Genomic DNA, 27,057 nt, shown 5'->3' with positions numbered 1-27,057 from the left:
AGGAGGTTCCCTGTGTCTCAGTCATGCAGGGCTCTGACACTGGACAAGGTGCATAAGAACCCGGAGTGTTCTCCTCCTGGGTTTCTATGGTGTCCAAAGCTCAAAGCAATGCCAATGGTGAGTGTCATACTGGTGGGGTGTGTGTATGTAAACAGATCAGGCCATTAGATGGAAGTTTCCTCCTCTGGGTGACTCTGCCTCACCCAGTGTTAGAGCCACCTGCAGAGGAGAGCATTATACTGGTGTGACAGCTCTGTGCTCTATCATTACTTGCCATTGCTGTCTCCTTTGCGTGATGCTTAAGGGGGGTACTCACGGGAGAGATGTATGCTGAGCGATCTTAACACAGACCGCTCAGCACACATCTCTCACCCCGCTCAGCACAACGCGATGTGCTGAGCGAGGGGGAAAGCCGACGGGGGGCCGCTCACTTCACACAACGGTGAAGTGAGCGACCCGCTAGATTGAGCCTGCATGCAGGCTCAATCTAGCACCGGCGATAGCGATGCGCGCTGGAGGGCATACACACGGCAGATCCGTGCTTAAAATCTAAGCAATCTAGCAAGATTGCTTAGATTTTAAGCACGGATCTCTCCGTGTGTACCCCCCTTTAGTGTCATGTTAAATGATGGCTTCAGCATGTCTCTCAGATCTAGATATTGCGTTCGTGTTTTGGTGAGTGTGTGGGTCTGAACAGCACTGATAATTACTGCAGGAAAGGCTGCAAGTTCTTTATAGCTACCAATGAGTCTCCAGATATTGAAATGGTTTCATGCAACCTTAATTAACACAGTAATGCACTGCTACTTACAGCATTATCTGTCAGCAACACTACTGCTCCTATGGGGTAGTATTAGTGATGTAGTGTATTGCTATCTCTCCTCAAGTACTCTGTAGTATTTGTGATGTACAAAGAAGGATGGATACTGGAGTACTGGGCTTCTGTTCCTGCAAAACTCTGCAGTATTAGATGGTATTACAACGGATGGGATCATAATGGTGCACTGAACTACCGCCTGCAAAGTGCCACAATATTAGTGATGTACACAGGATGAAATATACTAGAGTCCTATACGGGGCATAGGACGGTATTCCAGTTCTCCTGGTATGCAGAGGATGACATACTGGAAATTAGTCCTAACTCTTCTGTAGTTTTCTGCAGCATTAGTAATGACACAAGGTGATACAAACTGGAGAACTGGTTAGCTCTTTTGTTGTTCTCTGAAATATTGATGGTCACAGTGTGATGAATACTGGAGTACAGTGTTTTTTCCGGGTGGTATTCATGTGACCGCCGGTCAGCTGACCGACAGTCACATGACCTCCTCCACCACCCCGACGGCTCGCTATCCCGACGGTCGGCACCCATAGAGTGGGAATAGAACCCGTGGCGACCGCAGGTCACCACCGAGCCCGCAGCGTGGCGAGCGCAGCGAGCCCGCAAGGGGCTTGCTGCACTCGCCCCTCCCCGCCAGGATCCCGGCGTCGGTATGCTGCCGGGATCCCGGCGTCGGTAAGCTGACCGGTGGTCTCCTGACCGCCGGTCAGCCGTACTACACCCGTTTTTTCCTATAGTACTCTGCAGAACTACTAATGAGGGATACTGGTTATTGCGTTACCTCTCCTGTAATACTCTGCATCACTGTGAGTCACAGTGTGTTAAAAAAAAATAAAACTTGTGTGTGTTGAGGTTCAGGCACAGTTAAAAAGTAACGTAGCATTGTATAGTTTATGAAACTGCCATCCTGTCTGCCACGGCTGTGTGGCAATGTTTCATAGATGTGCTATATTTTTGAAGTAACTGCCGTGTGTTTTTGCTGTGGCTCTGTCACTGTGTTTTTTTTTTTTTTTAATAAAGTAATTTTTATTCAGTAGTCTGGAGAAAAAAGGTACAGACATTGCAGAGCATCATCATATCACAAAAAATACATCAAATTATCTTGAATCATAGCCACATTTTTGAGAGAAGTTTACAGCAGTGGAATAATAGGCCGAGTCCATGAGGGAATATACAAGGATTTCCTATTGTTCAGACCATTTGGGTCTGCAAAATCCGTAGCCAAATATATAAATCTCCATTAACTTTTATATTTACGCCCTTAAACTAAACAGTAAGAAAAACAAAAAGAAAAAAACAGAAAAAACAGAAGCAAAGTGAGAAGGAATCATCTGATTTAGGACCGCATTAGTCATGTATTTAAGTAGGCGAACCCGCAGGGCTCTCCCGCCAAGCATCCCCAATATACATCTCTAAACATTAAATTTTTTGGGGTAGGTTAGCACTTCAGTGCCCACTATATTTAGGGAACCAGGTGGGAATGGGGGGAGTCTAGCCATGGAGACCAAACCTTTTCAAATTTGGCTGATGCGTTTTGTTTCATATATATGTATCTTTCCTTAATTATTGTGTCATTAATTAAGGTCTTAAGCGCAGATACTAAAGGGCCTCTAGGGGCCATCCATAGCCTCGCAATGCAAACCTTAGCCAAGGCACATACACTGCGAGCATAAAGACCCATTGAAACAGACAAAGAAGTAGAGCATCCCATCCCCAAAATACAGAATTGTGGGGTAAGCAGTCCGCCAGTCACTCCCGTACTCTCCAGAATTGACCTGACCCCCAACCAGAACACCCTCAACCTCGGGCAATCCCACACTAGATGCCAGAATGTTCCCACCGCCCCCTCGCACTTAGGACAAAGGCCAGATCCGCCCGTCCCAAAAGTAGCCAGCCTAGCTGGAGTCATATATGTTCTGTGTAAAATGAAGAATTGAATTTGCTGATATCTGAGAGATTTGGTAACTTTGGAAGGGTATTCCAGAGCAAGGACCCAGTCCTCCTAAGTTATTAGACCCATATCCTCCTCCCACTTTCCACGGAGACGTGTCAAAGGGTCCGTATGGAGCTTGGTAAGAAGATATCCATACGCAAGGGAGACCATCTTAGCTCGACCCAAAGTAGCCACAAAGGTCTTGATGGGGAATGGGAGGATTCGTGGGGGGGATTTAGCGAATTGGGACTGGAGGGCGTGACGAAGCTGGAGGTATCTGAAGAAATAGGAATTGGGTAAGTCAAACTCATCTCGCAGTTGTTGAAAGGATTTGAGTACATTATCTAGGTAGAGTTGAGAAATAGAAACCACCGATCTAGGGGCCCATACCTCCCGCCCCTCAAGTGCATGTAATTCAGGGAGCCAGTCAGAGTACCAGAGGGGGGTATCTGGGTCCAGGCCATCATACTTCAAGAGGTCCCTCAGGGCCCGCCATATCTTTAAGGCCTGGAAAATAATAGGGGGAAGGAACCGAGCTATGCTCCCGCTCAGTAGCACCTGCACAGGAGAGAGGTGGGGAAAGTAACAGCGAATAAACTCACAATGTAAAGAGTCAGCCCCAGAATCTTGCGCCCACACACTGATATGAGTCAGCTGAGCAGCGTAGTAATACATCTGAAAATTAGGCAGAGCCAGGCCACCGTCAGATCGCTGCCTGGTAAGGTTATTTAGCTGTATCCTAGGTCGTTTGTTAGCCCATATCAGTGAGGATAAAACGCTATTTAATTTCCTAAAGAATATTGGATAAATATATACCGGGGACTGGAGAATAATGTATAGGAGTTTGGGCATTATAATCATTTTAATGAGGTTAACCCTGCCCGACACCGTCAGTGGAAGCTTACACCAAGTTTTGGATTTGCCCATGACCCACTGCATGGTCGGGTCCAGGTTCAGAGGGACAAAATCAGAAGGGTCGTTAGTTATTTGGATTCCGAGGTATTTAAATTGTAACCTCCAACATAATGTTAGGATCTCCTGCTCTGTGCTGCCACGTCGCCATGGCAACCGGGAGGCAAGTGTTAGCGAAGTAACCTGAGCGCAGCTGATACTCCAGTCCGGGTTTTTACTGTGTAGTGGTTACAGGCTCTGTGCACGGCAGGGAATCCGGCGCTGGTTTTGTGCTCACAGTCTGTGAGGTCTGAGTGGGGCGTGGACAGCACCTGCTATATAAACCATCCTCTCAGGCTAGGCAAATGCTGCTGAATCTTTGTTTGTTAGTCAGTTCCAGAGAGTTAGCTAGTACTGTGTGACTTTGTATTTACTTGTTGCTTACTGCGAATAGGCCTTGGGATTCGGTACTTCATTCTGCCAATCCGGACCTAGCAGTAAGACAGGAGTCAGTTGTTTGACCTGCTGGGGTTCTTTTGCTATTCTGTGAACCCAGCAGGTTTGCGGCTGTACTCTCAGACCTGCTTGCTTAATCCTCCCTCACTGTGCAGGGCGTCCAGGTGTCAGTTTAGTGGCAGTAAGCTGAACCTGTGCCCTGCAAGTGGGGGTTAGGATTGTGGATACTCTCCTTGTGTCTTTATTTCTATCTCTGACCAAGGAGTTTATTCCCACACCCGTTGGTAACCCTTTGGGGTTTTTTCTGTTGCTCTTAGCAACATCATTTCAGGTGCTCCACATGTGAAATCACTACACATCGCTTCATTGTCCGCTCTATTCCATCTGAGCATTCCTGACACTAGGAAGACACCCAATTCCTGAGCCTTTGGGCTTCTCCGTTCACTTTGTGTTTATTAGTTATTCCATCACCTCCTGTGTATGTTATGTTATACTGTCTGTGAGTTTGTTTGCTTCGCTTCCCTCTCTGTTCATACACCGGTATACTCCTGTTAGCACTGGTGTGCGTAACATATTCAGCAGCCCTACTCCTGTTGAAATTTTGTGGGAATATGGAGCATACCCCTCAAAATACTTTGCAACAGGTGGTCGATCAGGTGCAGGTCCTGACTCGACAATTTAATGAGATGTCCATTAAAATGAACACCCCGCAGGCCGCTAGCGGAGCTCCCGCAGCAGCAGCGGCAAGTTCAGGGGTTAAGGAGCCGAAAGTAAATCTCCCGGATCGTTTTTCTGGAGATCGCTCGCAGTTCTTTTGTTTCAAGGAGAGCTGTAAGCTATATTTCAGGCTTAGGCCCCAGTCTTCTGGGTCGGAGATTCAGCGGGTGGGCATGGTGATTTCCTTGCTACAAGGAGACCCACAGGTCTGGGCATATGGGTTACAGCCTGACTGTCCGTCGCTTAAAAGTGTTGATGCTTTTTTTACGGCACTGGGCATTTTGTATGATGACCCTGACAAGATGGCTTCAGCCGAGGCTCAGATTACGGTTCTTAAGCAAGGGCGACGGCCAGCTGAGGTTTATAGTACGGAGTTTCGGAGGTTGGCTCATGATACCCAGTGGAATGACCCAGCCCTGAGAAACCAGTACCGAAGGGGCCTTTCTGACCAGATAAAGGACCAACTGGTACAATATCCCTCGCCTGATAGCTTAGATCAGCTCATGCAGTTATCCATCCGGGTGGATAGACGGCTGAGAGAGCGTAGGCTTGAAAGGGAGACCGCAGTTTCCTTTTTTCCCAAGGGAATCTCAGACTCTGAGGAATATTCCGAGGAGCCTATGCAGATTGGGGCTACCCGCCTCTCCTCGCGTGAGAAGACGCGGAGGAGACAGCAGGGTTTGTGTTTGTACTGTGGGAATAAAGGTCATGTTGTAGTATCATGCCCAGAAAAAACGGAAAACTTCAGGGCCTGAGGGTGATGGGAAATATCCTGTCAGGCCAGAAGTCAGAATTTCCCAAAAAGACTTTTCTCATTCCGGTGACTTTGGAGATCCTCGGTCAAACTGTCAAGACTGAGGCCTTTGTTGACAGTGGGGCCGATGAGGTTTTCATGGACCGTCAATTCGCCCTGGAACACTCTGTTCCCTCAGTACCTTTGGCATCAGAGATTGAGATCTGTGGGTTAAACGGGGAACCATTGTCCCAGGGTAAAATTACCTCCTGCACCAGCCAAATTCCTTTGTTTATTGGAGCCACACACTCTGAAAAATTGTCTTTTTATGTGACTGTCTGTTCTTTTGCCCCATTGGTTTTGGGGTTACCCTGGTTAAGGGCCCATAACCCTCAATTTGACTGGGTCTCTGGGGAGATTCTTAGTTGGGGTAGTGATTGTTTCAGGAGTTGCTTGAGCCTTCCAGTCAGGCTCTCGCAGCTAAGTTTGCCAGGATTGCCAGGATGTTATGCAGATTTTGCGGATGTGTTCTCCAAAAAAGTTGCGGAGGTACTACCTCCCCATCGCCCCTATGACTGTGCCATTGATTTGTTGCCGGATGCTAAGCTTCCTAAGAGCAGGTTGTACTCCCTGTCACGTCCTGAGACTCAGGCTATGGCAGAGTACATTCAGGAGAACTTGGCTAAGGGATTTATCAGACCCTCACAGTCCCCAGTTGGGTCGGGGTTCTTTTTCGTGGGTAAAAACGGACGGTTCATTGCGACCCTGCATCGACTTCAGGGAATTGAACCGTATCACGATTAAAAACTCGTACCCACTGCCTCTCATTTCGGTTTTGTTTGACCAGCTTCGTACTGCCACCATTTTTTCTAAGATTGACCTACGCGGTGCTTACAATCTAATCCGAATAAGAGAGGGGGATGAATGGAAGACTGCCTTTAATACCCACTCAGGGCATTATGAATATTTGGTGATGCCTTTTGGGCTCTCTAATGCCCCGGCAGTCTTCCAGGAATTCATGAACGATGTGCTCAGGGAATATTTGGATAGATTCTTAGTTGTTTATCTAGATGACATCCTAATCTTCTCTCATTCCCTGGAGGAACATCGGAAGCATGTACGCTTAGTCCTCCAGAAACTCAGAGACCACCAGCTTGGGGCGAAGCTGGAGAAGTGCGAGTTTGAAGTCCAGCAAATCGCATTTCTATGGTATATTATCTCCTCAGAAGGTTTCCAAATGGAGGGTTCTAAAGTACAGGCAGTCCTGGATTGGGTGCAGCCCACTAGTTTGAAGGCGCTTCAGCGTTTTCTGGGCTTTGCAAATTTTTATAGACGGTTTATCGCTGGATTTTCGTCTATAGTGGCCCCCTTGGTGGCACTCACTAAGAAAGGGGCGGATGTTGCTCACTGGTCTTGTGAGGCCAAAGCGGCCTTTGCCCGTCTCAAAAGGGCATTTGTCTCGGCCAAGGTGCTGTGACACCCAGATCCAGAGCGTCCTTTTGTGGTAGAAGTGGATGCCTCTGAGATAGGTATTGGGGCAGTGCTCTCTCAGATGGGGGTGTCTGATAATCGCCTTCATCCCTGTGCTTACTTTTCCCGTAAATTTTCATCTGCCGAGATGAATTATGATGTGGGTAACCGGGAATTGTTGGCTATAAAGGATGCACTCGGAGAGTGGAGACACTGGCTTGAGGGGGCTAAGTTTGTGGTCTCAATTCTCACCGACCATAAGAATCTGGCATATTTAGAGTCAGCGAAGCGGCTCAATGCCAGGCAGGCACGATGGGCTTTGTTTTTTGCTCGCTTTAATTTTTTTATAACATATCGCCCTGGGTCAAAAAACATCAAGGCTGATGCGCTCTCGCGGAGTTTTGCTCCAGTTCAAGAGACCATCGAGGAGCCATTGCCCATTGTGTCCCCATCATGTATTAAAGTGGGCATTACCCAGGACCTCTTGTCATTAGTCCTTAGAGCACAGGAGCAGGCTCCTCCAGACCTTCCGGTTGGTCTCTTGTTTGTGCCTCCTAGGTTAAGACAGCGAGTGTTCTTGGAATTCCATGCCAAGAGGTCGGCAGGGCATCCGGGTATTGCCAGAACTCGGGAGTTGCTGTCTAGGGCGGTGTGGTGGCCCTCGGTGGCTAGGGATGTGGATCAGTGGGTTCGGGCATGTGACGTTTGTGCCCGAAATAAAACTCCTAGAGGGGTTCCTGTCGGCCCATTACATCCACTCTCTATTCCGTCTAAGCCATGGACCCACATTTCCATGGATTTTGTGGTGGACTTGCCCAAATCCTCGGGGATGACAGCCATTTGGGTTGTCGTTGACAGGTTTTCGAAGATGGCGCATTTCGTTCCACCGGTTGGGTTGCCATCGGCCAGACGCCTGTCTGAGTTATTTATGCAGCATGTTGTGCGCCTCCACGGGTTGCCACTTGATGTGGTCTCTGACCGTGGATCCCAGTTTGTGGCCAAATTCTGGAGGGCATTTTGTTCTGATCTCCAGATTTCTGTGAGCTTGTCGTCAGGCTACCATCCACAGTCTAATGGGCAGACTGAGAGGGTGAACCAGTCCTTGGAGCAGTTCCTCAGGTGTTATGTCTCCAAGTGTCATACTGACTGGGTTGCTCATCTGTCCATGGCGGAGTTTGCCTATAACAACGCGGCTCACTCTGCTACAGGGATCTCTCCCTTCCTTTGTGTGTATGGGCATCATCCTAAGGCCAATTCTTTTGACCCCCTGGATTCCACGCCTGGTGGTTCCTCTGTTGTTTCGGTCCTTAGGGGTATTTGGAGGAAAGTGAAGAAAGCCCTTGTGTCTGTGTCATTAGTGACCAAAAGGGTTTTTGATAAGCGGAGAAGACCCTGCAGCTTCAAATTAGGAGACTTCGTCTGGTTGTCCACCAAGAATTTGAAGTTGAGACAGCCATCTCATAAGTTAGGCCCCCGGTTCATCGGCCCTTATAAGATCACCAGGGTTATCAATCCGGTGGCATTTCAGTTAGATCTGCCCCGTTCATTGGGTATCAATAAAACATTTCATTGTTCCCTTTTAAAACTGGCGGTTAGTAATCCTTCTTCCAGTGGAAGACCTTCTCCTCTTCTGATCTGGGGTCAGAGGGAGTTTGTGGTTGAAAGGGTTCTTGACTCCAAGATGGTTCGGGGTCGGCTGTCATTTTTGGTGCACTGGAAGGGGTATGGCCCGGAGGAGCGGTGGTGGGTGCGCAGTTGTGATCTTCATGCCCCCAGACTGATACGCTCTTTCTTCTCGCAGTTCCCCGATAAACCCGGTGGTAGGGGTTCTTTGACCCCTCGTCAGAGGGGGGGTACTGTTAGGATCTCCTGCTCTGTGCTGCCACGTCACCATGGCAACCGGGAGGCAAGTGTTAGCGAAGTAACCTGAGCGCAGCTGATACTCCGGTCCGGGTTTTTACTGTGTAGTGGTTACAGGCTCTGTGCACGGCAGGGAATCCGGCGCTGGTTTTGTGCTCACAGTCTGTGAGGTCTGAGTGGGGCGTGGACAGCACCTGCTATATAAACCATCCTCTCAGGCTAGGCAAATGCTGCTGAATCTTTGTTTGTTAGTCAGTTCCAGAGAGTTAGCTAGTACTGTGTGACTTTGTATTTACTTGTTGCTTACTGCGAATAGGCCTTGGGATTCGGTACTTCATTCTGCCAATCCGGACCTAGCAGTAAGACTGGAGTCAGTTGTTTGACCTGCTGGGGTTCTTTTGCTATTCTGTGAACCCAGCAGGTTTGCGGCTGTACTCTCAGACCTGCTTGCTTAATCCTCCCTCACTGTGCAGGGCGTCCAGGTGTCAGTTTAGTGGCAGTAAGCTGAACCTGTGCCCTGCAAGTGGGGGTTAGGATTGTGGATACTCTCCTTGTGTCTATATTTCTATCTCTGACCAAGGAGTTTATTCCCACACCCGTTGGTAACCCTTTGGGGGTTTTTCTGTTGCTCTTAGCAACATCATTTCAGGTGCTCCACATGTGAAATCACTACACATCGCTTCATTGTCCGCTCTATTCCATCTGAGCATTCCTGACACTAGGAAGACACCCAATTCCTGAGCCTTTGGGCTTCTCCGTTCACTTTGTGTTTATTAGTTATTCCATCACCTCCTGTGTATGTTATGTTATACTGTCTGTGAGTTCGTTTGCTTCGCTTCCCTCTCTGTTCATACACCGGTATACTCCTGTTAGCACTGGTGTGCGTAACACATAATGGCAGGGGGATTTTGGAGACAGTAGGAGGGGGGCCTATGACTAGCATAATGTATGATTTAGACCAGTTAATTCTAAGACCCGAATGATCTCCAAAGCTCTCAATCACACGGAGCAGAGTGGGCATTGATTTGGTGTAATCCTGCAAAAACAACAACAACATGTCATCGGCGTAGAGAGCTATTCTATCCTCACGTGAACCCGTACAGATTCCCACAATATCTGGGTGCGATCTTATCAAACAGACCAGGGGCTCGATGGCCAAGGCAAACAGCGCGGGGGATAGGGGGCAGCCCTGTCTAGTACCACGGGACAGTTGAAAAATAAGAATTTACTTACCGATAATTCTATTTCTCGTAGTCCGTAGTGGATGCTGGGAACTCCGTAAGGACCATGGGGAATAGCGGCTCCGCAGGAGACAGGGCACATCTAAAGAAAGCTTTAGGATCACCTGGTGTGCACTGGCTCCTCCCCCTATGACCCTCCTCCAAGCCTCAGTTAGGATACTGTGCCCGGACGAGCGTACACAATAAGGAAGGATTTTGAATCCCGGGTAAGACTCATACCAGCCACACCAATCACACTGTACAACTTGTGATCTGAACCCAGTTAACAGCATGATAATAGAGAAGCCTCTATAAAAGATGGCTCACTACAACAATAACCCGAATTTTTTGGTAACAATAATTATGTACCAGTATTGCAGACAATCCGCACTTGGGATGGGCGCCCAGCATCCACTACGGACTACGAGAAATAGAATTATCGGTAAGTAAATTCTTATTTTCTATGACGTCCTAGTGGATGCTGGGAACTCCGTAAGGACCATGGGGATTATACCAAAGCTCCCAAACGGGCGGGAGAGTGCGGATGACTCTGCAGCACCGAATGAGAGAACTCCAGGTCCTCCTCAGCCAGGGTATCAAATTTGTAGAATTTTACAACGTATTTGCTCCTGACCAAGTAACTGCTCGGCAAAGTTGTAAAGCCGAGACCCCTCGGGCAGCTGCCCAAGATGAGCCCACCTTCCTTGTGGAGTGGGCATTTTAAGATTTTTGGCTGTGGCAGGCCTGCCACAGAATGTGCAAGCTGAATTGTACTACAAATCCAACGAGCAATCGTCTGCTTAGAAGCAGGAGCACCCAGTTTGTTGGGTGCATACAGGATAAACAGCGAGTCAGATTTTCTGACTCCAGCCGTCCTGGAAACATATATTTACAGGGCCCTGACCACGTCAAGCAACTTGGAATCCTCCAAGTCCTTAGTAGCCGCAGGTACCACAATAGGTTGCTTCATGTGAAATGCAGAAACCACCTTAGGTAGAAATTGAGGACAAGTCCTCAATTCTGCCCTGTCAGAATGAAATATTAAATAAGGGCTTTTATATGATAAAGCCGCCAATTCTGACACACGCCTGGCTGAAGCCAGGGCTAACAGCATCGTCACCTTCCATGTGAGATATTTTAAGTCCACAGTGGTGAGTGGTTCAAACCAATGTGACTTTAGGAAACTCAACACAACATTGAGATCCCAAGGTGCCACTGGAGGCACAAAAGGAGGCTGTATATGCAGTACCCCTTTTACAAATGTCTGAACTTCAGGCACTGAAGCCAGTTCCTTTTGGAAGAAAATCGACAGGGCCGAAAATTGAACCTTAATGGACCCTAATTTTAGGCCCATAGACAGTCCTGTTTGCAGGAAATGGAGGAAACGACCCAGTTGAAATTTCTCTGTAGGGGCCTTCTTGGCCTCCCACCACGCAACATATTTTCGCCAAATGCGGTGATAATGTTTTGCGGTTACGTCCTTCCTGGCCTTGACCAGGGTAGGGATGACTTCATCTGGAATGCCTTTTTCCTTCAGGATCCGGCGTTCAACCACCAAGCCGTCAAACGCAGCCGCGGTAAGTCTTGGAACAAACAAGGCCCCTGCTGGAGCAGGTCCTTTCTTAGAGGTAGAGGCCACGGTTCGTCCGTGAGCATCTCTTGAAGTTCCGGATACCAAGTTCTTCTTGGCCAATCCGGAGCCACGAGTATCGTTCTTACTCCCCTTTGCCGTATAATTCTCAGTACTTTTGGTATGAGAGGCAGAGGAGGGAACACATACACTGACTGGAACACCCACGGTGTTACCAGAGCGTCCACAGCTATTGCCTGAGGGTCTCTTGACCTGGCGCAATACCTGTCCAGTTTTTTGTTGAGGCGGGACGCCATCATATCCACCTTTGGTTTTTCCCAACGGTTCACAATCATGTGGAAGACTTCTGGATGAAGTCCCCACTCTCCCGGGTGTAGATCGTGTCTGCTGAGGAAGTCTGCTTCCCAGTTGTCCACTCCCGGAATGAACACTGCTGACAGTGCTATCACATGATCTTCCGCCCAGCGAAGAATCCTTGCAGCTTCTGCCATTGCCCCCCTGCTTCCCGTGCCGCCCTGTCTGTTTACGTGGGCGACTGACGTGATGTTGTCCGATTGGATCAATACCGCCTGACCCTGAAGCAGGGGTTTCGCTTGACTTAGGGCATTGTAAATGGCCCTTAGTTCCAGAATGTTTATATGAAGAGATGTCTCCAGGCTTGACCATAAGCCCTGGAAATTCCTTCCTTGTGTGACTGCTCCCCAGCCTCGCAGGCTGGCATCCGTGGCCACCAGGACCCAGTCCCGAATGCCGAATCTGCGGCCCTCTAGAAGATGAGCACTCTGCAACCACCACAGGAGGGATACCCTTGTCCCCGGTGACAGGGTTATCCGCTGAAGCATCTGAAGATGCGATCCGGACCATTTGTCCAGTAGGTTCCACTGGAAAGTCTTGCGTGGAATCTGCCGAATGGGATTGCTTCGTAGGAAGCCACCATTTTTACCCAGAACCCTTGTGCATTGATGCACTGAGACTTGGTTCGGTTTTAGGGGGTTCCTGACTAGCTCGGATAACTCCCTGGCTTTCTCCTCCGGGAGAAACACCTTCTTTCTGGACTGTGTCCAGGATCATCCCTAGGAACAGAAGACAAGTCGTCGGAACCAGCTGCGATTTTGGAATATTGAGAATCCAATCGTGCTGCCGCAACACTACCTGAGATAGTGCTACACCGACTTCCAAGTGTTCCCTGGATCTTACCCTTATCAGGGAATCGTCCAAGTAAGGGATAACTAAAATTTCCTTCCTTCGAAGGGATATCATTTCGGCCATTACCTTGGTAAAGATCCGGGGTGCCGTGGACCATCCCTACGGCAGCGTCCGAACTGATAGTGACAGTTCTGTACCATAACCTGAAATACCCTTGGTGAGAAGGGTAAATTTTGACATGAAGGTAAGCATCCTTGATGTCCCGAGACATCATGTAGTCCCCTTCTTCCAGGTTTGCAATCACTGCTCTGAGTGACTCAATTTTGAATTTGAACCTCTGTATGCAAGTGTTCAAAGATTTTAGATTTTAGATTTTAAAATCGGTCTCACCGAGCCGTCTGGCTTCGGTACCACAATAGTGTGGAATAATACCCCGTTCCCTGTTGCAGGAGGGGTATCTTGATTATCACCTGCTGGGAATACAGCTTGTGAATGGTTTCCAAAACTGCCTCCCTGTCAGCGGGAGACGTCGGTAAAACAGACCTTTGGAAACGGCGAGGGGGATACGTCTCGAATTCCAATTTGTACCCCTGAAATATTACCTGAAGGATCCAGGGGTCTACTTGCGAGTGAGCCCACTGCGCACTGAAATTCATTGAGAACGGGACCCCACCGTGCCTGAACTTGTAAAGCCCTAGCGTCATACTGAGGGCTTGGCAGAGGCGGAAAAGAGTTTCTGTTCCTTGGAACTGGCTGATCTCTGCAGCCATTTTCCTCTCCCTCTGTCACGAGCAGAAAAGAGGAACCCTTTTGTCCGCTTGCCAACCAGGACTGCGCCTGATAATACGGCGTCTTATTTTGAGAGGCGACCTGGGGTACATCCCCTTTTTTGTTAAGGCAATACTTCCAAATGCCGTTTGGAATCCGCATCACCTGACCACTTTACTGGTATAATTGGACAACGCACTTATACTTGATGCCAGTCGGCAAATATTCCGCTGTGCATCATGCATATATAGAAATGCATCTTTTAATTGCTCTATAGGCAATAATATACTGTCCTTATCTAGGATATCAAATTTCCAGTCAGGGAATCCGACCACGCCAACCCAGCACTGCACATCCAGGCTGAGGCGATTGCTGGTCGCAGTATAACACCAGTATGTGTGTAAATACATTTTAGGATACCCTCCTGCTTTCTATCAGCAGGATCCCTAAGGGCGGCCATCTCCAGAGAGGGTAGAGCCCTTGTTCTTACAAGCGTGTGAGCGCCTTATCCCCCCTAGGGGGTGTTTCCCAACGCACCCTAACCTCTGGCGGGAAAAGGTATACTGCCAATAACTTTTTAGAAATTATCAATTGTTATCGGGGGGAAACCCACGCATCATCACACACCTCATTTTATTTCTTAGATTCAGGAAAACTACAGGAAGTTTTTCCTCACCAAACATAATACCCCTTTTTTTGGTGGTATTTATATTATCAGAAGAGTGTAAACTTTTTCCATTGCCTCAATCATGCAATGTGTGGCCCTATTGGAAATCACGGTTGTCTCTTCACCGTCGACACAGGAGTCAGTATCCGTGTCGGCGTCTGTATCTGAGGTAACGGGCGCTTTAGAGCCCCTGTATGAGACGTCTGGACATGCACAAGCTGAGTAGCCGGCTGTCTCATGTCAACCACTGTCTTTTATACAAAGCTGACACTGTCACGCAATTTCAACAGTACATCCACTCAGGTGTCGACCCCCCAGGGGGTGACAACACTATTACAGACACTCTACTCCGTCTCCTCATCATTTTTCTCCTCATACATGTCGACACAAACGTACCGACACACAGCACACACACAGGGAATGCTCTGATAGAGGACAGGACCCCACTAGCCCTTTGGGGAGACAGAGGGAGAGTTTGCCAGCACACACCAGAGCGCTATATATATACAGGGATAACCTTATATAAGTGTTTTTCCCTTTATAGCTGCTGTATTGTTTATACTGCGCCTAATTTGTGCCCCCCTCTCTTTTTTAACCACTTTCTGTAGTGTAGTGACTGCAGGGGAGAGCCAGGGAGCTTCCCTCCAACTGAGCTGTGAGGGAAAATGGCGCCAGTGTGCTGAGGAGATAGGCTCCGCCCCTTTCTCGGCGTTCTTATCATCCGTTTTCTTGTCTGTTTTGGCAGGGGTTAAATGCATCCATATAGCCCAGGAGTTATATGTGATGCATTTATTTTAGCCATAAAAGGTTTTCTATCGATTTATTGCGTCTCAGGGCGCTGCCCCCCCAGCGCCCTGCACCCTCAGTGACCGGAGTGTGAAGTGTGCTGAGAGCAATGGCGCACAGCTGCGGTGCTGTGCGCCTACCTTTATCTGAAGACAGGAAAGTCTTCTGCCGCCGATTTTTCCGGACCTCTTCGCTCTTCTGGCTCTGTAAGGGGGCCGGCGGCGCGGCTCCGGTGACCCATCCAGGCTGAACCTGTGATCGTCCCTCTGGAGCTAATGTCCAGTAGCCTAAGAAGCCCAATCCACTCTGCACGCAGGTGAGTTCGCTTCTTCTCCCCTTAGTCCCTCGATGCAGTGAGCCTGTTGCCAGCAGGTCTCACTGAAAATAATAAACCTAAACTAAAACTTTCACAAAGAGCTCAGGAGAGCCCCTAGTGTGCACCCTTCTCGTCGGGCACAGAAAATCTAACTGAGGCTTGGAGGAGGGTCATAGGGGGAGGAGCCAGTGCACACCAGGTGATCCTAAAGCTTTCTTTAGATGTGCCCTGTCTCCTGCGGAGCCGCTATTCCCCATGGTCCTTACGGAGTTCCCAGCATCCACTAGGACGTCAGAGAAAGAGGGGGATACATAGCCGTTCCCCCATTTCCTGGCACTCGGATGTTGATACAGTAATTTAGTCCATCTGATAAAGTTGGGTCCAAAGCCCATACAAGCCATCACCCTCCCATAAATAAGCCCATTCAATGCTGTCAAAGGCCTTGGCCGCGTCTAACGAGACCACAACCGAGTCAGAAGGGGAGTCATGTGGGAGTTTTAAATGGTATACAGTCTACGTAGGTTGATAGACGTGGACTTCCCTGGCATGAAGCCAGTCTGGTCCGGGTGAACGAGGGAGGTGATCACCGTGTTAAGCCGTACTGCCAAAATCTTTGCCAGGACCTTAGCATCGGTGGGAATCAGGGATATCGGTCTATAGGAGTCTGAAGACCCTGGGTCCTTACCGGGCTTTGGGATCACTATTATAACTGCCTCTGACATAGAGGGGGGAAGTTCGTTATTGGCAAATATATCTAAGTATAGGGCATGGAGCCTGGGCCCAAAAAAATCAACATGATTTTTGTATACCTCGGAGGGAATTCCGTCACAACCCTGAGCCTTGCCACTAGGGGACATACCAATGGCCGCAGTCACCTCCTCGAGCGTCAAAGGCGCCTCCAGCAGCTCACAGGCCTCAGAGGAGAGTGCGGGCAGTGGAATACCCCCCAGGTAATATGAAAGATCTAAAGTAGAGCGTGTCAATTGTGAGCTATAAACCTCAGAGTAATAAGATCGGAATAACTGCGCAATGTCCGGTGTGGTGTCAACAAGGGAGCCATCTCCATCGGACATTTGGGTGATCGTAGTCCCAGGACGATCATAATGTATCAGACGGGCCAGGAGGCCCCCCGTCCTATCAGCCTGCATATAAATATTAGTAGCCTTAAAAAGGAGGGATCGAGAGTTTTTATCAGACAGGTGGGCTAACCAAGCCGACTGAGCCACTAGCCAGCGTGTCCTTGTCGCGGGGGCACCATCGGACAAATATTGGAACTCCAGTTCCCTAGCGTCACTTTCAAGGGCCTGTTCTCTCTCCCTTGAGGACATTTTATGAGCCGCTATACGTCCAATATATGAACCTCTCAAAAACGCCTTAAATGAATCCCAAACTACTGTACCCGGGGCAGACCCTGCATTGTCGTTAAAGTAACCCTCCCACTGAGTCTCCAGATCACTGCAGGCACCCAGCTGGGCCAGCCAAGAGGGGTGCAACTTCCAATAAGAGTGCCCCCTCTGACTTTCCACAGCAAGAGTCATCAACAGAGGGGAGTGGTCAGAGACCCCTCGAGCCTCGTAGTGGATGTCAATGATCCCAGGGACGAGGGCGGGGGACACCACCATCAGGTCAATCCTGGAGAAGGAGCCATGAGTGCTGGAAAAACAGGAGAACTGACGGACCGCAGGGTGACGAAGCCTCCACACATCTACCCACTGCAAACTATTAAAAAAATCAGCAAACTTGGTAGGACCACCACCCGCCAGCGCAACCTTCGGGTTCGAGTGCCATCGGTCCAAAGATAAATCTAGGATGTTATTAAAATCGCCCAAGCAAATCACTGGGGTGGTAGGAGAAGGAGCAATGAAAGAAGCAGCCTGCTGCAGCACAGCATATGAAAAAGGAGGGGGGACATACACCGCTAAAATGTAATAGGGCTGGGAACTCAGCTTACACTCCATAAATACAAATCTTCCATACGGGTCAGTTTTAATCGATAACAACTCAAATTGCACTGACTTTTTAATCAGAACCGAGACACCCCTAGAAAAGGAGGAGTGAGAGGCATGGTAAGCCCATCCCACCCAAGCCCGTCGTAAGGACAGTAACCTATGTCCCTCCAAGTGGGTCTCACTGAGGCATGCAATATCCGGGTCATATTTCTTAATCATATTCAGAACCAAAGATCGTTTGATTTTGTTATTCAGACCTCGGACATTCCATGCCAGAAATTTTAGGTTAATCATGACCCCATGTAAGCTCTATGTACCACCCGGATAGACATCTCCCAAAATACATCTTGAGAATCAGCATTATTAACACCAGCAACACATGACGTATATGAGCCCTGCGTTGTAAGCCATTGCATCTGAAATATTAAACATCCTTGCTTCAGAAAATACTTAAATAAGAAAAATAACAAACTAAAGAAAGAAAACCGAAAACAGCAAAAGGAGGCGCAACCAGCAGCTTCCCAACTAACCGTCCCCTCCCCGTACACCACCCCAAACTCCGGCATACTTATATCCCGAACAATCAACCCAAACTACCAAGCGCTAAGAAGGCCTAGATTCTCAACTGAACCTCTAACCCTCTCTAACCAACACCACTTGGACGTAAAAGTCTTGAGCCACCAATGCAAAGGAGGGGGGCTCCCCGATCTGTGATCGTTTCCTCCGGCAGACCAGGCCCCAGGCTCTTCAACGCAGGAGGTCAGTCAGGAGCCAGCTGCCGAGCACCATTGGGCCGCCTCTCTAGCGGAATTAAAAAAACTTGGTCTCCCCATCCGCCACAACCCGGAGCCTCGAAGGAAACAGCATGGAGTATGAAATGTTGAGGTCTCGCAGGCGCCATTTAATAGGCATAAACTGGGCTCGGTCCTTCTGGACGTCTGCGGCAAAGTCCGGGAAGGCCGACACCTTGACTCCATTGCGGACCAACGGGCCCTTCGTGCGACCTAAGCGGAGAACCGAGTCACGGTCCTTATAGTGCAGGAATTTGGCGATGAAGGTGCGAGGAGGGGCACCAGGAGGTAGCGGCCGAGGTGGTATCCTATGTGCGCGCTCCACCGTGAATTGGGCCGTAAAGGACTCAGCGCCATACATCTCCTTAAGCCAGGATTCGAGGAAGTCCTCCGGCTGCGAACCCTCTTCTCTTTCAGGCAGGCCTACAAATCTTACATTATTTCTGCGCAGCCGTCCCTCCATGTCTAAAAGCTTGGTCTGGAGGGAGGAAACCTGCTGGGTCACCGTGGATACGGACTGCTTTAGGGGGCCACACACATCTTCCAGGTTGGAGACCCGTGTCTCCGCCTCACCCACTCTCTCTCGGATACGTTGAACATCTTGTCGGAGCAAGGAGAGATCGCACTGCACCTTCTCCATCTTATCGGAGAGACGCTGTTCACTGCCAGCTATAGCCTCCAGCACTTGTTGAATAGACGACGCCTCCGCTGCCTCCGGGGAATTGACAGCAGACTCAGGAGGGGAGGTCGAGTGTGTCGGAGAGGCTCCATGAGAAGGAGCCGATGTTACCTTGAGATTGGATTGTCTGGCAAATCTTTCTAGTTTGGCCGCGGCCGCACTCTGGCCGCCCTTAACCATATTGGACAGGAGCAGTCACACTCACCCCAAGTTAGGGTTACAGTATAGAAGTGTAATTAGAAGGCGGCTGCAGCAAGGTTGTGTATAATCAGTGGCGGGAACCAACCGTGCCCGGTCTGTAGGTCAAAATATCAATGGATAGGAAGCACAGGCTTGTGTAAAAGTAACAGTACGGACGGGAATATCCTGCAGTAAATTCCGGGAGGCAAAAGTAGGATATTGGTGTGTAGTACACTGTAGGATATTAGTGCAGTACAGCAGTGTAGTCAGTTCCAATCTATATGCAACTCCTGTGTGGTAGAATGGAAGAGCTGTGCAGTGGAAGTGGCTGACTTTGCTTCCAATCACAGGTGAAATTTAGCATAGTTATTAAGAGATTAAGAATGGGAGAGATCAACATGCAGTAAGGACCCAGAGTGCAGAGACAGTTCACAGGGCACATGAGAATCCCCTTCAGATGAATGTAGCCTTTCCAAGCATGGATATCAGCCCAGAGCAGTGGGGCCGTCTGTATAAGCTTCTCCCAAAATGGCCGCAGTGCCCATTCCCCTTCCCTAGGAGTACCTGCTTCGTCTCCGGGTATCGGGGCTCCGGGCCGCAGCCTGTCGGGGAGAGGAGAGGCAGCTTCCACCTCCCAGTCGTCCCGGGGTGCTTGGCGGCAGCGGCAGCCCGCCGCTCGAGCTCCGGGTATCACGCGGCCGAGGGCGCCAAAATTGAGGCCGGGGATCCGGAGGAGGCACAGGCCGCAGGGCCGGAAGTCAGCCGTCGCCGCTCCACGGGTCCCGGAGATTGCGGAGGAGGATGCCCGCCGATGCCCAGCAGTATGAGGGAGGTATTCAGCCTGGGTAGAGACACCAGAGGGGGTCAGGATGGGTGATAGGATTATTGTAGCCAGGGAGCTCCCAAGATCCGCAACCTACTCCTTAGCTGCCGTGGCCACACCCCCCTCTGTCACTGTGTTTAGTCAGACAGTCTTTGGCCTACATTGCGAAGCAATATAGGCAGCTGTGAGGTGGTCAAAATTGACTGGAAATTAAAGTTATTGAGGTTAATAATACTGTAGGGCCAAAAACAGGCCCGAATTGCATGATTGTAGCGATTTTTAGCATTTTTTAAGAAAAAAATACAGATCCAAAACCAAGAGCAAAATATGGGAGGGCAGTTTTGGCAAAACTCAAACGAAGTTAATGCAGATCCAAAAAAGAAACCTGCCTATAATTATATATGAGAGAGAGAGAGAGAGAGAGAGACAGACACAGACAATGAGAGAGACAGTATGCAGGCAAGACCTTCTGAAGGTACATATCAAGTAATGACCCCACACAAGTATTGATGGGAGGGGAGGGGATTTATAAAATATTGGAGAGAGATCAAGTACCAACCAGCTTCTGTCATTTTACAGGCTGTGCTAGAAAACAACAGTTTGAAGCTGATTGGTTGGTACTCTCTCTCTCTCTCCACTCTATAGGGGGGTACACACGGACTAGATTGCTTAGATTTTAAGCACGGCTCTGCCATGTGTATGCCCCCCAGCGATAGCAATGCGCGACTCCGCGCATCGCTATCGCCGGTGCTAGATTGAGCCTGCATGCAGGCTCAATCTAGCGGGTCGCTCACTTCAGCGCTGTGTGAAGTGAGCGGCCCCCGTCGTCATCCCCCCTCGCGCTCAGCACACATCGCGCTGTGCTGAGCGGGGGGAGAGATGTATGCTGAGCGGTCTGTGTTAAAATCGCTGAGCACACATCTCCCCCGTCAGTACTGGCCTTATCTCTGTCCAAGTTTTGATAAATCTTCTCCCGGTAGTTCTAGATTGATCCAATATTTTGCCATTCGTAAAATAAGCACAAAAAAAAGCATACATTCGACTGGATGTGATACTATAGGTTACATTTTTGGTTAATTTGGTGTAACTTAGCTGGAGATATGAACATATGAATGTTTAGTTCCACTATATATCCAGACTATTGAAATATTATGTAGTTTTGCAGTAATGATACTCGCAGTTCTACAGCAAGTAACCACCCTATCTTACATATAGTAATTCTACACTTACTTGAAAAGCTTAATATATTTCAGTAAATGGATCGTATTGTTTTGTTAACAGCAGGTGGCCACATACTTAGCTGATTAAAACTGGATACAGAGAGCCTGTTCTTACCATCTTCCGCCACTTCACTCTTCCAACTGCAGCACTCTGCTGGTTCTGAGCTCATCTGTGTGCTCTGGGAACAACCATCAACAGTAATCACCTGCGAGGCGGAACAACCACAAATAAGCCCAGATATGGAGCATCTTATCTATGTTGAAGAACAGTCTATCTCCTGCTGGGAACAGGTCAGACACCTGCAGGCAATGTCCCTTCGTCTAGTCAGACACAGGATTATGTAACTAACCCTTTCTGCAAGGCGAAGATTATAATATGTTGTTTCTAATCCTTCACAGATTGCCTAACATACTATAAATGTCCACCTAAGCAAAATGTAAACAAAATGATCTGATATTTCATAAGCATGCAGTGTTAGGTGTCTCTGTTATTGCATCTTGAAAATGTTTCCCTGAAATCTTGTTTTGATGGTCTTCATATGCCTAACATACAGTTATAGCTATAGCAAGCATCAAATTATATTTTTCATGCAGCACAATTCCTCCATATGTTATGGTAATGTTTAATAACAACTATTGATAGGAATTATCTGCAATACCATGGCTAATAACATGGTTGACTGAATCAATGCAATATATGAGTTGTGAGAACTGCAGTTTACTTTAAACTAAATGATTCTACAATTGTTAAATCAGCAGCATTTGCTATCTAATAGGCAGTGCTAGACAGGCTTGGCTGGTATCCTTGGTAACAGTGAGAGCTGTCCCCTGGCTGGCAAGCATTTGCCCCTAAGGTAAGGCAGCTGCAAAAACAAACCAAAAAAACATAGAAAGTGCACCAATTCCTCCCCCTCCAGTTTGGACTGCATCGGAGATTTGATTTTATATTTAACAGTAGTGGACAAGGGTTTGGGCAAGTCTTTAATTCAACTAAACTTTATTTTACATCTCCATAGGGCTTTATGCAGGCTCTGGGGAGACTCCAGCAAGTTTTCCTGTATTATTAAAGGGGCAATCATTTAAAAGCAAAACCATTTATTCAATTATACATTTCAGAGAGCTGCAAGTTGTAAACAGAATTGCAAACCTACTGTATGCTTACTGTATAGGGGGTAGAACAAACGTATTAAAAAGTCCCATCATTGTATCTCGTGTGTACTGGTTCAAATATTCAACTTGTCATAAACTAAAATAAATGTTACTGACAAAAAGGCTCCCATCTGGCCAGCCACGTTGTATTAATGACAAGTCATGTTCAGCACAGAAGGTGACTGTTGAAAATCATGTATAAATTAGTCAGAAAAAAAATAACTAGCTATAACATATAGGAATTCAATTGTTTGAAAAGTCAGTTGGGTGTCTGTTTTTTTCCCTGTTTATTAGATAGGAAAAAACAGACACCCAACTGACTTTTCAAACAATTGAATACCACCCGTAGTGTGTTTTGTGATTGTGACTCACGGCAGCTAGGTGTATGGCTGAGATCAGCCACAGGTTAATTACCAGTACAAATGTGGGATTTTGAATTGTGGATAAATGATTAGAGATGAGCGGGTTCGGTTTCTCTGAATCCGAACCCGCCCGAACTTCATGGTTTTTTTCACGGGTCCGAGCAGACTCGGATCCTCCCGCCTTGCTCGGTTAACCCGAGCGCGCCCGAACGTCATCATGACGCTGTCGGATTCTCGCGAGACTCGGATTCTATATAAGGAGCCGCGCGTCGCCGCCATTTTCACACGTGCATTAAGATTGATAGTGAGAGGACGTGGCTGGCGTCCTCTCCATTTAGATTATAAGAGAGAGAGATTTACTGGAGCTTAGGACTAGGAGGAGTACTGTAGAAGTGTAGAGAGTGCAGAGAGTTTACTAGTGAGTGACCACCAGACAGTGCAGTTTATTTAATATATCCGTTCTCTGCCTGAAAAAAGCGATACACACAGTGACTCAGTCACATACCATATCTGTGTGCACTGCTCAGGCTCAGCCCAGTGTGCTGCATCATCTATATATATTATATATCTGTCTGACTGCTCAGCTCACACAGCTTATAATTGTGGGGGAGACTGGGGAGCACTGCAGTGCCAGTTATAGGTTATAGCAGGAGCCAGGAGTACATAATATTATATAGTGAGTGACCACCAGACAGTGCAGTTTATTTAATATATCCGTTCTCTGCCTGAAAAAAGCGATACACACAGTGACTCAGTCACATACCATATCTGTGTGCACTGCTCAGGCTCAGCCCAGTGTGCTGCATCATCTATATATATTATATATCTGTCTGACTGCTCAGCTCACACAGCTTATAATTGTGGGGGAGACTGGGGAGCACTGCAGTGCCAGTTATAGGTTATAGCAGGAGCCAGGAGTACATAATATTATATTAAAATTAAACAGTGCACACTTTTGCTGCAGGAGTGCCACTGCCAGTGTGACTGACCAGTGACCTGACCACACTGACCACCAGTATAGTTAGTAGTATACTTATATTGTGATTGCCTGAAAAAGTTAAACACTCGTCGTGTGACTTCACTTGTGTGTTGTTGTTTTTTTTATTCTATAAAAATAAAACTCATTCTGCTGACAGACAGTGTCCAGCAGGTCCGTCATTATATAATATATAATATATACCTGTCCGGCTGCAGTAGTGATATATATATATTTTTTATATCATTTATCATCCAGTCGCAGCAGACACAGTACGGTAGTTCACGGCTGTGGCTACCTCTGTGTCTGCACTCGGCAGGCAGTCCGTCCATAATTGTATACCACCTAACCGTGGTTTTTTTTTCTTCTTTATACATACATACTACTACGACATCTCTTTATCAACCAGTCTATATTAGCAGCAGACACAGTACAGTACGGTAGTTCACGGCTGTGGCTACCTCTGTGTCTGCACTCGGCAGGCAGTCCGTCCATAATTGTATACCACCTAACCGTGGTTTTTTTTTCTTTCTTCTTTATACATACATAGTTACATAGACATCTCTTTATCAACCAGTCTATATTAGCAGCAGACACAGTACAGTACGGTAGTTCACGGCTGTGGCTACCTCTGTGTCTGCACTCGGCAGGCAGTCCGTCCATAATTGTATACCACCTAACCGTGGTTTTTTTTTCTTTCTTCTTTATACATACATAGTTACATAGACATCTCTTTATCAACCAGTCTATATTAGCAGCAGACACAGTACAGTACGGTAGTTCACGGCTGTGGCTACCTCTGTGTCTGCACTCGGCAGGCAGTCCGTCCATAATTGTATACCACCTAACCGTGGTTTTTTTTTCTTTCTTCTTTATACATACATACTACTACGACATCTCTTTATCAACCAGTCTATATTATTAGCAGCAGACACAGTACAGTACGGTAGTTCACGGCTGTGGCTACCTCTGTGTCTGCACTCGGCAGGCAGTCCGTCCATAATTGTATACCACCTAACCGTGGTTTTTTTTTCTTTCTTCTTTATACATACATAGTTACATAGACATCTCTTTATCAACCAGTCTATATTAGCAGCAGACACAGTACAGTACGGTAGTTCACGGCTGTGGCTACCTCTGTGTCTGCACTCGGCAGGCAGTCCATAAGTATACTAGTATCCATCTCCATTGTTTACCTGAGGTGCCTTTTAGTTGTGCCTATTAAAATATGGAGAACAAAAATGTTGAGGTTCCAAAATTAGGGAAAGATCAAGATCCACTTCCACCTCGTGCTGAAGCTGCTGCCACTAGTCATGGCCGAGACGATGAAATGCCAGCAACGTCGTCTGCCAAGGCCGATGCCCAATGTCATAGTACAGAGCATGTCAAATCCAAAACACCAAATATCAGAAAAAAAAGGACTCCAAAACCTAAAATAAAATTGTCGGAGGAGAAGCGTAAACTTGCCAATATGCCATTTACCACACGGAGTGGCAAGGAACGGCTGAGGCCCTGGCCTATGTTCATGGCTAGTGGTTCAGCTTCACATGAGGATGGAAGCACTCAGCCTCTCGCTAGAAAAATGAAAAGACTCAAGCTGGCAAAAGCAGCACAGCAAAGAACTGTGCATTCTTCGAAATCCCAAATCCACAAGGAGAGTCCAATTGTGTCGGTTGCGATGCCTGACCTTCCCAACACTGGACGTGAAGAGCATGCGCCTTCCACCATTTGCACGCCCCCTGCAAGTGCTGGAAGGAGCACCCGCAGTCCAGTTCCTGATAGTCAGATTGAAGATGTCAGTGTTGAAGTACACCAGGATGAGGAGGATATGGGTGTTGCTGGCGCTGGGGAGGAAATTGACCAGGAGGATTCTGATGGTGAGGTGGTTTGTTTAAGTCAGGCACCCGGGGAGACACCTGTTGTCCGTGGGAGGAATATGGCCGTTGACATGCCAGGTGAAAATACCAAAAAAATCAGCTCTTCGGTGTGGAGGTATTTCACCAGAAATGCGGACAACAGGTGTCAAGCCGTGTGTTCCCTTTGTCAAGCTGTAATAAGTAGGGGTAAGGACGTTAACCACCTCGGAACATCCTCCCTTATACGTCACCTGCAGCGCATTCATAATAAGTCAGTGACAAGTTCAAAAACTTTGGGTGACAGCGGAAGCAGTCCACTGACCAGTAAATCCCTTCCTCTTGTAACCAAGCTCACGCAAACCACCCCACCAACTCCCTCAGTGTCAATTTCCTCCTTCCCCAGGAATGCCAATAGTCCTGCAGGCCATGTCACTGGCAATTCTGACGATTCCTCTCCTGCCTGGGATTCCTCCGATGCATCCTTGCGTGTAACGCCTACTGCTGCTGGCGCTGCTGTTGTTGCTGCTGGGAGTCGATGGTCATCCCAGAGGGGAAGTCGTAAGCCCACTTGTACTACTTCCAGTAAGCAATTGACTGTTCAACAGTCCTTTGCGAGGAAGATGAAATATCACAGCAGTCATCCTGCTGCAAAGCGGATAACTGAGGCCTTGACAACTATGTTGGTGTTAGACGTGCGTCCGGTATCCGCCGTTAGTTCACAGGGAACTAGACAATTTATTGAGGCAGTGTGCCCCCGTTACCAAATACCATCTAGGTTCCACTTCTCTAGGCAGGCGATACCGAGAATGTACACGGACGTCAGAAAAAGACTCACCAGTGTCCTAAAAAATGCAGTTGTACCCAATGTCCACTTAACCACGGACATGTGGACAAGTGGAGCAGGGCAGGGTCAGGACTATATGACTGTGACAGCCCACTGGGTAGATGTATGGACTCCCGCCGCAAGAACAGCAGCGGCAGCACCAGTAGCAGCATCTCGCAAACGCCAACTCTTTCCTAGGCAGGCTACGCTTTGTATCACCGCTTTCCAGAATACGCACACAGCTGAAAACCTCTTACGGCAACTGAGGAAGATCATCGCGGAATGGCTTACCCCAATTGGACTCTCCTGTGGATTTGTGGCATCGGACAACGCCAGCAATATTGTGTGTGCATTAAATATGGGCAAATTCCAGCACGTCCCATGTTTTGCACATACCTTGAATTTGGTGGTGCAGAATTTTTAAAAAAACGACAGGGGCGTGCAAGAGATGCTGTCGGTGGCCAGAAGAATTGCGGGACACTTTCGGCGTACAGGCACCACGTACAGAAGACTGGAGCACCACCAAAAACTACTGAACCTGCCCTGCCATCATCTGAAGCAAGAAGTGGTAACGAGGTGGAATTCAACCCTCTATATGCTTCAGAGGTTGGAGGAGCAGCAAAAGGCCATTCAAGCCTATACAATTGAGCACGATATAGTAGGTGGAATGCACCTGTCTCAAGCGCAGTGGAGAATGATTTCAACGTTGTGCAAGGTTCTGATGCCCTTTGAACTTGCCACACGTGAAGTCAGTTCAGACACTGCCAGCCTGAGTCAGGTCATTCCCCTCATCAGGCTTTTGCAGAAGAAGCTGGAGACATTGAAGGAGGAGCTAACACGGAGCGATTCCGCTAGGC

At 48.1% G+C, this 27,057-nt stretch overlaps 1 protein-coding gene across 2 annotated transcripts in view; it reads right to left on the bottom strand.

The window, feature by feature from the left end:
* The window catches only part of TRPM6 (transient receptor potential cation channel subfamily M member 6), a 527,875-nt gene that overhangs the window by 106,623 nt on the left and 394,195 nt on the right, over positions 1-27,057 (bottom strand). For both annotated transcript variants that reach the window (XM_063913863.1, XM_063913865.1), the window contains exon 28: positions 21,150-21,240. In XM_063913863.1, the coding sequence (XP_063769933.1) occupies positions 21,150-21,240 (91 nt within the window). The remainder of the gene's footprint in view (positions 1-21,149; positions 21,241-27,057) is intronic.

This window comes from Pseudophryne corroboree, chromosome 1, assembly GCF_028390025.1.
Source record: "Pseudophryne corroboree isolate aPseCor3 chromosome 1, aPseCor3.hap2, whole genome shotgun sequence".
In the NCBI taxonomy this organism is placed as follows: domain Eukaryota; kingdom Metazoa; phylum Chordata; class Amphibia; order Anura; family Myobatrachidae; genus Pseudophryne; species Pseudophryne corroboree.
This window is presented reverse-complemented; position numbering and strand designations above follow the sequence as displayed.